The sequence below is a fragment of the Arachis ipaensis genome, chromosome B03, assembly GCF_000816755.2.
Source record: "Arachis ipaensis cultivar K30076 chromosome B03, Araip1.1, whole genome shotgun sequence".
NCBI classification, from domain to species: Eukaryota; Viridiplantae; Streptophyta; class Magnoliopsida; order Fabales; family Fabaceae; genus Arachis; species Arachis ipaensis.
The window spans coordinates 104,649,699-104,663,175 of record NC_029787.2 but is presented as its reverse complement, the minus strand read 5'-3'; the positions used below and the strand labels follow the sequence as shown (position 1 = coordinate 104,663,175).

At 43.8% G+C, this 13,477-nt stretch overlaps 2 protein-coding genes and 1 non-coding gene across 3 annotated transcripts in view; 1 reads left to right on the top strand and 2 right to left on the bottom strand.

The window, feature by feature from the left end:
* The window catches only part of LOC107630796 (probable serine/threonine-protein kinase At5g41260), a gene marked incomplete in the record, with an annotated part of 4,366 nt that extends 2,980 nt beyond the window's left edge, over positions 1-1,386 (top strand). The window contains 3 exon segments of the mRNA XM_021119183.1: positions 121-273; positions 460-573; positions 720-1,386. Coding sequence (XP_020974842.1) covers positions 121-273; positions 460-573; positions 720-962 — 510 coding nt within the window.
* On the bottom strand, positions 1,682-1,753 carry TRNAC-GCA. Its single transcript has one exon. It is a non-coding gene; the product is annotated as a tRNA-Cys (tRNA).
* LOC107630797 (tubulin beta-1 chain) lies at positions 11,167-13,179 on the bottom strand. The gene is made up of 3 exons (XM_016334041.2): positions 12,625-13,179; positions 12,278-12,547; positions 11,167-12,205 (listed from the first exon to the last, which is right to left on the bottom strand). The coding sequence occupies exons 1-3, from the start codon at positions 13,016-13,018 to the stop codon at positions 11,529-11,531; spliced, it is 1,341 nt and encodes a 446-aa protein (XP_016189527.1). The 5' UTR covers positions 13,019-13,179; the 3' UTR covers positions 11,167-11,528.

The window sequence follows — 13,477 nt, the reverse complement described above, 5'->3', positions numbered from 1 at the left end:
AGATTCCGAGGTAAGTTGACAATTGTCTTAGAAGCCTTTTTTTCCCCTTTCCAGCACTTAGAACTGAGATCCTATTCTAGTAAGCTGAAATTGGCCCTGGATTTTTTTTTATTTTTTTAGGTTTCTTCTCTTGCGCTGATGGGCATACCAGATGGTGCTGCTGCCTTTCCCCTTACTCCACTTGGTGAAGCATGTCAGCGAATGGATCTGACTGCCATACATGAGGTGTTGGAGAAACTTGGGTATAAAGATGACGAGGGTGCAGCAACTGAGGTATAGCTTTTGGTCTTTTGATATTCAATTCTCGTCATTTCTGGTCTTTGAAATGTATTGGTTTTCATTATGCTTTTCACGTATGTATTGTGCTTGATCTAACTTTTGATGCTAGATTGATTGACTGAGTTGCCCACTTTCCAACTTTCTCCATCACTAACTTAATTTTGTTTTTCTATCAACTAGCTTTCGTTTCAAATGTGGACCAACCAGATGCAGGAAACATTGAACTCAAAGAAGAAGGGTGATGCTGCTTTTCGGCAAAAGGATTTTAGAACCGCAATTGATAGCTATACACAGGTTAGTAAGTTGCTTGGTTCTGAAGTTTATTACACTGAAGAATATGTATTTTATATATTGATGTATGGATATTTTAAATATTCTCTCTATGTATACACATTGGAGCAATTAAGATTAGAAGCTGATGGTTTGGTTCTGTAATGCAGTTCATTGATGTTGGAACCATGGTTTCCCCAACGGTCTATGCACGACGTAGTCTGTGCTATCTCATTAGCAGCATGCCGGAGGAGGCGCTTAAAGATGCATCACAGGCACAATCAATATCTCCTGTTTGGCACATAGCATCCTATCTACAAGCTGCTTGTCTCTTTGCGCTGGGCAGGGAAGCGGAGGCTCGAGTAGCCCTTAAAGAGGCCTCTTCAATTGAAACCAAAAAGAACACAAACTAGTTTACAATGTTCCCTTAAAAACCGTTGTTTTCCCTGTGACTGATGATAGGTTCCTTACATATAGTACACATGCTGGTTTCTCAATGTTTGGGCAACATGACATGACTGGTTCGTCATTCTTTTGCACAGACAGGCTTAAGGGTCACCACAGAATTATAGTGTCTATTTGCATTTTAGGGTTATTTTGGTGTTTATAAAGAGTCATGGTTAGAAGTAACTCTGTGAGTTATGTCGGCATTTGTTGGGTAACTGGCAAATGCTATTTGATATGCTTTTTTGTAATTTAATGTACAGAACAATTGGTCATGGCTATCGTGTCAACATGAAATAGGCTCTCTTTTTGTATCTAATATATGCATATAGATATTCTTTGAATCTTTATTCGGTTACATTTAATCAGAAATTAGTACTGTCTTTGTTTCTACTTTATAAACTCTATGATAGCACCTTTCTTATCTTAGAGAATCTCATACTTTGCTTCTTCCTTATTTTATTGAACGTGCATTATTAAATGTGAATAAAGGATCGTCATGATAGCGATACAATATCTATTAGGCTGATTTTGAAGGAACACTTGTGCTGAAGGCATTAGTTCTTTTCTATTTATGGTAGCACCTGTTAACTGGAGAATGAAAATAGGGGCCACGTAAAATGTAGAAGGAAAGTGAGCAATTTAAAAGGGCCCTACCGGGTTCGAACCGGAAAGTGAGCAATTTAAAAGGGCCCTACCGGGTTCGAACCGGTGACCTCTTGATCTGCAGTCAAATGCTCTACCACTGAGCTAAGAACCCATATTATTTTAAATTCTTGTTTTTTGATATATGTTTTCAATTCACTACTATGTGAGTACCATTAAACGTAATCAATTAAATGTTTCAATATATAAGAAATTGAAAATTTAATTAAATGTCTAATAATTTTAAATGCTACTCTATCATAAATTATTTTGAGTTACTAATTAAACAAATCATAGTAATAATCCTTTTTTATTTATTTAAAAGGAAGAGAAAGAATAATATTTTTTCGACTAACTATAGTTTATAACTATATTATTAAAATAATATTTATAAAATAACAATTGTTCATACCCTGCCCCAATAATAAAGGCCCAGGATCCAAGCAAAGAAGCTCAACCCAAAGGGTTGGCCCTCACCCAGTATCAGCCTTCATCCCAAGAAGTCGGTACTGAACACGACCTGCTCCAAAGAAGTCGGATACGAGGGTTAGCTGGCAGATAACACTCATTCGAATGAGTAACTGCCCCTAGAAACTCTCTAACCACTTCATAGAGCCATATCTTAACCTCCCTAAGATATGGGAACGGTTATCCACCTAAAAAGGTGGCACTACTTCAACGGTGGTTATTGGTTCACCACTATAAATACACTTACACCATTCAGGTATCTCTAAGTTCCAATACTCTCTAACCTGCTCACACTCTTGCTAACTTAGGCATCGGAGTGTCTTTGCAGGTACCACCCCCCATTCATTCACACGAACAAGTCGGACGGAGGAACACCGAGTAACGGATTCACTCAAAAGCCACCTCCTTCATACGTTTGGGCCAACCAACGCCATCCAGCCCATTAATCTCCGGTTACCCATCGTAACATTGGCGCCGTTGCCGGGGACCCGAGAGATTGACCAGTGATGGCGGAAAGATCCCCTGAAGAAGGTCATGTGGAGACAGATTCTGATCAAGAGAATTTGAACACTGGAAACAATGAAGCAGATCAGAACCTCCACCAGGAAGCCAATGATCAACATAGGGAAGGCACCTCCGGAATCAAAAATCCGAAGGTGAACTCCTCGGAGGGGCGCGAATCAGAAAAAGAAGGACCCTCCCACGCTAGTGAGCTTATGGGATTAATCCATAGCCGACTCGAGCAGCTAGAACAGGAGCGGGAATGACAAAGGAAAACAGAAAAGAACCTAAAAGAGGAGATGGAGCGACGAAAAGAGTTAGAAAGAAAACTCTTAAAGTTAGAATCCTCCCTCAAAGGTGCCTCCGAGAAGGCCCTTTTTTTCAGTCTATCTCAAAAAGACACCCGACTTCTTTGAACGATGTATAAGAGCGGGTTGAAAAGTACATCAATATGGAAGAAAATGCTAAGCTAAGAGACCTGAGTGGGCGACCTGGTCATCCTCCCTCGACAAAAGAGAGGAAGAGGGAAGCCAAGAAGAAGGAAGAACTCGGCCTCGATAGGCCAAGAAAATATCACTCTTATACTCCTCTAAAAGTTCCTGTAGTGGATGTATACAGAGAAATTTGCAATACTGAAAGGCTGCCTCCCCCCAGGCCCATTAAAAATAAAAGAGGGGGGAGCCGCGGTGATTACTGTGAGTACCATAAGATATATGGGCACTCCACAAACGACTGTTACGACCTTAAAAATGTGATAGAAAAGCTGGCCAGAGAAGGTCGGCTTGACAGATATCTCATAGAAAGGTCGGACATTCATGGAAAAAGAAAGCGAGATGATATGGATAAAAGAGACCCACCACCACAAACTCTGGAGAGACATATCCATATGATCTCAGGAGGGTTTGCGGGAGGGGGACTCACAAAATCTTCTCGTAAAAGACATCTCAAGAGAGTTTACCAGGTCAGAGAGGAGTCATCCGACCTCCCTACCATTTCATTCACAAAGGAGGATGGGCAAGGAATAATCCCGGGGCACGATGACCCAGTGGTAATTACCATGATCCTGGCAAATGCCCATCTCCACAAAACACTAGTAGACCAAGGAAGTTCAGCGGACATCCTCTTTAAGCCCGCTTTCGACAAACTGGGATTGGATGAGAAAGATTTAAGAGCCTACCCCGACACCTTGTACGGATTAGGCGACACGCCAATAAAGCCACTAGGATTTTTGCCCCTCCACACCACCTTTGGAAAAGGGGAAAAATCAAAGACTCTGAGCGTAGACTTCATAGTCATCGACGTGGGGTCAGCCTATAATGCTTTGATTGGCAGAGCTACCCTTAATCGACTCGGAGCGGTGGTATCGACGCCCCACCTCTGCATGAAATTCCCGACCTCAGCGGGGATAGCAACGGTGAGGGGAGATCAGAAGTTGGCAAGGAAATGCTACAATGAAAGCCTAAACCTGAGAGGAAAGAACAAAGAAATCCACACAATAGAGCTCGGTGGAGCAAGGATTAAAGAAGAGTTGCGACCACAGCCCGGGGGAAAAACCGAGGAGATTCAGGTCGGCGAAGAGGAAGGAAAAACCACCCACATAGGAGCCAACCTAGGGGAAACCCTAAGACAAGGGTTGACTAAGCTCCTAAGAGATAATTCCGATCTCTTCGCCTGGAAGGCCTCCGACATGCCTGGGATAGATCCCGAGCTCATGTCCCACAAACTCTCGGTCTACTCGGGGTCCCGACCTGTGCAACAAAGAAGACACAAGCTCGGCCCAGAGCGAGCCCTAGTAGTGGAAGAGCAAGTACAGGCGCTCCTGGAAGCTGGCTTCATCAGAGAAGTCAAATACCCAACATGGCTAGCCAATGTAGTGCTAGTCAAAAAACAAAATGGCAAATGGAGGATGTGCGTCGACTATACCGACTTAAATAAGGCATGTCCCAAGGACCCTTATCCACTACCAAACATCGATGCCCTAGTAGACTCTAGCTCGGGGTATCAATACTTGTCGTTCATGGACGCCTACTCGGGGTATAACCAAATCCCGATGTACGAGCCAGAACAAGAGAAGACATCATTCATCACACCCAGAGCCAACTTTTGCTACGTGGTCATGCCATTCGGATTAAAAAATGCAGGAGCCACCTACCAGAGGTTGATGAATAAGGTGTTTGCCTCTCACCTAGGGAGCTTAATGGAAGTGTAGGTCGACGATAGGCTGGTAAAGACCAAGAAAGAAGTCGACCTCTTGCCTGACCTTTCACAAGTCTTTGACACCATAAGGTCGCACGGGATGAGACTAAATCCTGCAAAGTGCGCCTTCGCGGTGGGGGCAGGAAAATTTCTGGGATTCATGCTAACGCAAAGGGGGATTGAAGCCAATCCCGATAAGTGTAGAGCTATCCTGGAAATGAGAAGTCCGACTTGTTTAAGAGAAGTCCAACAACTTAACGGCCGACTTGCAGCTCTCTCCAGGTTTTTGGGAGGATCAGCACTAAGATCCTTTCCACTGTTCTCCCTATTGAGAAAGGGACGCCAGTTTGAATGGACTCCCGAATGCGAGGAGGCGTTCAAGGAGTTCAAAAAGTTTTTGAGCCAACCTCCTATTTTGACCCGACCTGTAGCCGGAAAAGACCTCGTCCTATACCTATCCGTGGCAGACAAGGCTGTCTCAGCAGCCTTGATAAGAGAAGACGAGGACGGTCAACACCCAATCTATTTCATCAGTAAAGTTCTACAGGGCCCTGAGCTAAGATACCACAAACTAGAGAAATTTGCCTACTCCTTAGTGGTAGCCTCACGAAGATTACGGCCTTACTTTCAAGCTCACACAATAAGAGTCCGCACGAACCAACCCATGAAGCAAATCCTCCAAAAGACGGATGTTGCAGGAAGAATGGTTCAATGGGCAATAGAGCTCTCCGAGTTCGACTTGAAGTATGAAACTCGGACGGCGATTAAAGCCCAGTACCTCACCGACTTCATTGCAGAATACGCAGGAGATCAAGAGGATAAACCAACTACATGGGAACTCTATGCAGATGGATCCTCCAACAAAACAGGAAGTGGTGCAGGCATAATATTGGTAGATGAAAGGGGAACCCAGATAGAGGTTTCCCTTAAGTTCGAATTCCCAGCTTCAAATAATCAGGCAGAGTATGAAGCCTTGATCGCAGGACTGAAGCTGGCAGAAGAAGTCGGTGCTACAAAGGTGATGATATACAGCGACTCCCAAGTGGTGACCTCCCAAATAAGTGGAAAATATCAGGCAAAGGACCCAAACATGAAGAGGTACTTGGAAAAAACTTTGGAGCACCTTGGGCGCTTTGCAGAAACCGAGGTGAAACACATAACTCGGGATCTAAACAGCAGAGCAGATGCCCTATCCAAGTTAGCAAGTACCAAGCCAGGAGGAAATAATAGAAGCCTGATTCAAGAGACTCTCCAGGACCCTTCAGTGGTAAAAATAGAAGACAAACAAGAAGTCTTCGAAGTGGTCGGATTAAACCTCGGATGGATGAACCCCTTAGTCGAATACCTGAAATTCGACATCCTCCCCAAGGAGGAAAAGGAGGCCAAGAAAATTCGAAGGGAAGCACAATACTACACCTTGGCAAGAAATATCCTCTACAGAAGAGGGATATCAACGCCATTATTAAAATGTGTACCGACCTCCAGAACCACCGAGGTATTAGAGGAACTACATAGTGGAATCTGCGAAAACCATCTCGGAGCAAGGTCATTAGCTAGGAAAGTAATCCGAGCTGGATTCTATTGGCCGACCTTGCAGAAAGATGCCACAGAGTTTGTGAAAAAGTGCCAACCATGTCAAATGCACGCAAATTTCCACGTGGCTCCTCCAGAGGAGCTCATTAGCATCACTTCTCCGTGGCCCTTTGCAAAATGGGGAATGGATTTGTTAGGTCCTTTCCCTCAGGCGCCAGGACAAGTCAGGTACCTAATAGTGGGAATAGATTATTTCACAAAGTGGATAGAAGCAGAACCACTGGCCACTATCACTGCACAAAGAAGTCGGAGGTTCCTTTACAAAAATATCATCACAAGGTATGGGATACCTTATTCCATTACCACAGACAATGGAACCCAGTTCACTGACTCCACCTTTAGAAGCCTAGTAGCCGGTATGAACATCAAACACCAGTTCACCTCGGTGGAACACCCACAAGCCAATGGGCAAGCCGAAGCAGCCAACAAAGTCATACTGGCAGGGTTGAAGAAAAGATTACAAGATGCGAAAGGAGCTTGGGCTGAAGAGCTCCCACAAGTACTATGGGCTTACAGAACAACCCCCCAATCCGCCACTGGAGAAACACCTTTCCGACTAGTTTATGGCGTAGAAGTCATGATCCCAATAGAGGTCAATGAGCAAAGCCCAAGAGTAATCTTCCACGACGAGATCGGGAATATACAGGGGCACAAAGAGGAGCTCGACTTGCTCTCCGAAGTCCGAGAAGAAGCCCAGATATGAGAAGCAGTGTTGAAGCAAAGGATGACCGCAAGATACAACAAAAAAGTCATTCGAAGGAGTTTCACCCCAGATGACTTGGTCCTAATCAGAAACGACATTGGAGTCAACAAATCTGGGGAAGGAAAGCTCGCTGCTAACTGGAAAGGACCATACAAGATCAACGAGGTCTTAGGAAAAGGCTATTATAGGGTAACCGACTTTGACGGCAACGAGTTACCAAGATCATGGCATGCTTGTAATATGAAAAGGTACTACAACTAAAAAGCGAACCCTACTCCCTGATGTACTCTTTTCCTAACTTCATGATTTTTTCCCAAAATCAAAGGGTTTTTTCTGAGAAGGGTTTTTAACGAGGCATCACAGTAGGGGCTAAGGGAAAATAGATTGTCAAAAGCCCTTAGTAGCAATAAGGTACCTCCTCAATTAATAAAGATCTCTTTCATTTTAATATCTCTTTTAAAATTCCCTTTTTTTATTCTCTTTCTACGAAACGCGCCGATTTAAGCTCGACAAAACGTGAAAATCCCATGAACCGACCTAGATGGTCGTCAGGATAAAACGACGAGGTATAAGTCGGCGTAAAGAGGCTATGGAAGTCGATCATGATAAACTCGGGAGCAGTCCGACTCATAAGTCGGAATGCGAAACCGAGTAAAACTAAAATGAATTGCAAAAGTAGCCTAAGTCACGAAAAGCTCAATGAAACGAAATTGAGTACTAGGAATAACAAAAAAAGATAGGAAAAAACTAAGAAAAGATTATAAGGCTGCCCTGAAGATTAAAAAGATTCAGAAAAGCAGACAAGCCCAAAGAAAAGGTTTTTTCCAGAAAAGATCAAAAGTCAAAAAGAACTACGAATAGAAAAGCATGCGCGCACAAGGTAACTCAAAACCCTTATCCAAAAAAAAAAGGGTATTTATTTAATCGTTAAAATTAAACCCTTATCAAAAAGGGTATGATAAAACTATTTTGTTTACGGCCTTAAAAGGCCAAAAATTGTTCAAACATCAACAAATAAATATAAAGAGTTTAAAAAAGGGGGGCCACAGGCCGGACCCCCAATAGCCAACAAATTACTTCTTTGCAAGAGGAGTAGAAGGATCACCACCACCAGGACCAGGAGTTGGAGAGAAAGCCGGAGGAGCGGTAGAAGAGCTCGGAGCGTCCTTAGAGCGAGAAGGGGACTCTATGATCCTCTGCCCCCGAGTCTTCAAATCGGACTCGGACTCCACCACGGGGACAGGAGGATCCACGATGGCACCATCAATAACAATCTTATCAGGGTCTAAAGGAGAAAGGTCCAAGTCAGGAACAATGACTCCGACCTGCTCCTTAAAAACCCTCCAAGCCTCATTAGCACCATCCGCAATAGAATCCTCCAACTCGGTATAGGCCTTCCGGGCATTCAGCAAGTCATTCTTTACAGACACAAGATCAGCAAACAAACTGTTGTAGCTGGCTTGCGCTGCCTTCCTCAAATCCACCTCCATGTTGCATTGGGCTTGCAACTTCTTCTCCTTCTCCCGGAGGCTATCCCTTTCCTCCTTCAGCTTGGCGACTTTCCCCTCCAACTCCCTCTCGTGCTCCTGATATATGCGAAGCCTGCCTTCCAGCTCCTCGACCCTCGAGGTCATCCCTAAAGAGCTGAGAGGAGTCTTCTCAAATATATCTAAGAGTTTGCCACAAACTCCCGCCGTCTTGAGACTCTCCTCAACCACAGCAGTGAGGTAGTGCCGAACAGAAACATCATCCATGCTCATACGAGCATGGGGATAAATGTTCTTTCGGACGAACGCAAGAGCGTCCGCCTCACCAGAAGCGCCAGACTCTAAGGTCTTACGCTTCCTCTTCTCTGGTTCAGGAGTAGGTCGGATGGAGGGGGGTGGCAGAGAGGAAGCAGAAGAGGAAATCACAATAGGTTGGGAGGGAGTCCCGACGTTCCGAGGAGGAGGAGGAGGAGAGGCAACCGCCCTAGCTCCACCAGACCTGGCACGAGACCTCGCCTTGGCCTCCTGAACTCTTTGGTAAGACTCCTGGGCATTTGTTTTTGCCATCTTTGAAAAAAGCAACAATTGATAGATTAGACAAGTCGAAAGAATTAATCAGACAAGTCGGAGAACCAAATGAAAGCTACCTATTTGTGCCTGGATATAACTTGGAGACCCCTGGAGAAACTTTTTCGTGTCCAAGTATGGAGACCTCCCCCAAGCTTCTCGGAGGAACCCCACAATGGCTGCCTCCACATCATCCAGGTCGTCAAGACCATATTTTTCACAAGGGGAGGCCTCCAACCAGTATAAAGGAAAGTGGGGGGAAGAGTTATCATCCAGGAAAAAGGGGTGGTGACCCTCTACAGCTTGCACTTTGAAAAAATAGTTTTTGAAGTCGTGGAAGGATTCGTCAAAAAGGGTGAAAATTCTCCTACCTTGTATGGCTCGAAACGATACCCACTGTTGTTTATTGTTTAGCCCACTAAAGGGTTTTGTCATATGAAAAAGATGGAAAAAAATCTTTAAAGAAGTCGGGAACTCTAAAGCCTGGCTGATGAATTGATAAATTTTCAAAAAACCCCAAGAGTTGGGGTGAAGCTGGGTAGGAGCGACTCGGCAATGACGTAAAACAGACATCTCAAAGTCTGAAAAAGGAAGAAAAACACCCAAACGAGTGATCATACACTCATACATAAAGAAAAAATAGGAGGCCGCCTCATTAACCCTCCCAAAGCAAATCCGGTCTTCTGGACCCGGGGCCACTAACTCATACTTCGGCTCGTCCTCCTCAGAAGAACAAATTCTGTGGCGAGTACGAAGATGGGTGATAAACTCAGAATCGACTGAGGGTTCCTCCCCTAGGACTGTGACATCAACCCAGTGAGAGAGAGCATCTACAGAAGCCATTTCTTTTTCTAAAAAAGGGGTGACAAAACCTACAAGGGGAAAAGAAAAATCACCAACACGGTCTCTAAAGGGAGGGAGATGCGAAACTAAAGTCTGCAAATCAAATTTATCTACAAATGCATATTAAAGAACTAACCTTTATCTGGAAATAAGGGTTGGAAGCAAAAGCCTTCGAAAGCACAAGAATGCAGTACGAACGAATGCAAGGGAAATTTGAAAGATCGCAGAAACGAAACAATGAAAGAGAGGGAAAGTATTTATAAGAACGTTAGGGGCATAATGGTAAAATAGGGGCAGTCATTAATGAAGATGCACCGTTACCAAGGCTATTGAATCCCTACGCACACCCCTAACGGACACGATGCTTGATTAGACGTAACTGTCAGAACCAAAAGGTCACGAAAGGTCACGTCGGTTTCAAACCATCACGTCGGTCCTCTTACAAATCGGCTACGACCCCGAGTAGAATACTCGAACCCAAATCTTAAAAAGAAATTGGGCTCGAGTAGGGGCACTGTTCATACCCTGACCCAATAATAAAGGCCCAGGATCCAAGCAAAGAAGCCCAACTCAAAGGGTTGGCCCTCACCCAGTATCAGCCTTCATCCCAAGAAGTCGGTACTGAACACGACCTGCTCCAAAGAAGTCGGATACGAGGGTTAGCTGGCAGATAACACTCATTCGAATGAGTAACTGCCCCTAGAAACTCTCTAATCACTTCATAGAGCCATATCTTAACCTCCCTAAGATATGGGAACGGTTATCCACCTAAAAAGGTGGCACTACTTCAGCGGTGGTTATTGGTTCACCACTATAAATACACTGACACCATTCAGGTATCTCTAAGTTCCAATACTCTCTAACCTGCTCACACTCTTGCTAACTTAGGCATCGGAGTGTCTTTGCAGGTACCACCCCCCATTCATTCACACGAACAAGTCGGACGGAGGAACACCGAGTAACGGATTCACTCGAAAGCCACCTCCTTCATACGTTTGGGCCAACCAACGCCATCCAGCCCATTAATCTCCGGTTACCCACCGTAACAACAATAAAGATCAAAATTTAGATTTAAATTTTCGCTTATATCTATTATTGGGTATTAACGTCGAGTAAGGGGAAAAAAAGACGAAAAAAAAAAATTAAAGTGGAAAAAATAGATGCAAGATGGAGAGGGAAAAAGGCAAGTGTTCATTACCAATTTATAAAGCAAACAAAACCCACAGCAAATTCAAGAAATCTGCATAAATACCAAACTGAAAAAGCCACATCGAGTTGAACTTGAACCCTTCCTGGGAAGGAAATTCACATAAACTAGGAAACCACTCACATTTATAACAAATACATGGTCCAAATCATATGTACCTTTCAACTTTATGAATGCCAACCCCAGCAGCGATATAATAAATACACATAACACCACCACCACTTCCTCCTAATTTTCACCATGCCATAACCATAAGCATAACCATATAGAGAGTATACTATAAATTACCATGACAAATTAATGAGCCTTCATGACCTCATTCTTCTCATGCAGCTAGTCCTTCATCTTCATCAAACTCCTCTTCCTCATCATCCATAGCTGCTGCATCTTGATACTGCTGATACTCAGCAACCAAATCATTCATATTGCTCTCAGCCTCGGTGAACTCCATCTCATCCATGCCCTCACCAGTGTACCAATGCAAGAAAGCCTTCCTCTTGAACATGACCGTAAACTGCTCCGAGACGCGCCTAAACATCTCTTGAATGGAAGTGGAATTCCCCATGAACGTTGAGGACATTGACAAACCAGTAGGAGGGATGTCACACACACTGGACTTGACATTGTTTGGTATCCACTCGACAAAGTAGGAGGAGTTCTTGTTCTGCACATTGATCATTTGTTCATCCACTTCTTTAGTGCTCATCTTGCCGCGGAACATGGCGGACGCCGTTAGGTACCTTCCATGTCTGGGATCTGCGGCACACATCATGTTTCTTGCGTCCCACATTTGCTGAGTCAACTCCGGTATGGTGAGTGCTCTGTACTGCTGCGACCCTCGCGACGTCAAAGGCGCGAAACCAACCATGAAGAAGTGGAGCCGCGGGAACGGGATGAGGTTCACCGCCAGTTTTCGCAGATCGGAGTTGAGTTGACCTGGGAACCGGAGGCAGCATGTCACTCCGCTCATCGTTGTTGAGATCAAATGGTTCAGATCGCCAACTGCACCGATTCATATCACGCGTGTTTAATTAATAAATAAACAAATAAGTGAATCAATATGAATACACTTACAGCTAGGGTTAGTGAGCTTGAGGGTGCGGAAGCAGATATCATAGAGTGCCTCATTATCAAGGACCATACACTCGTCGGCATTCTCAACCAATTGATGAACGGAGAGTGTGGCGTTGTAGGGTTCAACCACCGTGTCTGAAACCTTTGGAGATGGGAACACAGAGAATGTCAACATCATCCGATCAGGGTACTCTTCTCTGATCTTCGATATCAGCAACGTCCCCATTCCTGATCCCGTTCCTCCTCCCAGCGAATGACACACTTGGAACCCTGTCATCATCATCAAAGTCAAACAATTTCAGTTTAATTATTGAAGCAATATATATCAACAACAGATAAACACATACCTTGCAAGCAATCGCAATTCTCAGCTTCTTTGCGAACAACATCAAGAACAGAATCAATAAGCTCTGCTCCCTCTGTGTAATGGCCTTTAGCCCAGTTGTTACCAGCACCGTTCTGACCAAACACGAAGTTATCAGGCCTAAAGATCTTTCCAAAAGGACCAGAACGCAAGCTGTCCATGGTTCCTGGCTCAAGGTCCATGAGCACCGCTCGAGGGACATAGCGTCCCCCACTCGCTTCATTGTAGTACACGTTCACCCTTTCAAGTTGAAGATGAGACTTTCCAACATAATTTCCAGTGGCATCTATCCCATGTTCGTCACACATAACCTCCCAAAACTTTCCTCCAATTTGGTTCCCACATTGACCAGCTTGAATGTGCAAGATTTCTCTCATTTTTCAACAAGTGAGAGAACAGATTTCTCAATGGGAAAATACTCAAAAGGATTGCTGAAACACTTGAGAAAGATCAAGTATATGATGCACTGAAGAGGAGGAGAGAAATGGATGGCCTTTTGTAGAAGAAATAAATGCAGAGGGGATATTATATGATAAGACTTGTAAAATTGGTATTTCACTCTCTTTTTCTCCATATATAAAATCATAATTATTAGGTAAAAAACCATATCAACTAGAAACCTGTGTAAAATTATTTTTGTTTTTTACAGATTTTTATGACAATATCTAACTACAAAAAGTTACTTTCATTACAAGTGTTATTAAACGAAGAGAAATATTAAACCTATCTTAAGAGTGAGTATTTTTACCAATGTGTCATCTTTTTAAAAAAATTTATCAAAATTCTACTATTACTTTCGTTTATTAGTGTGACATTGTGCCAGAAGTTTTAAAAAC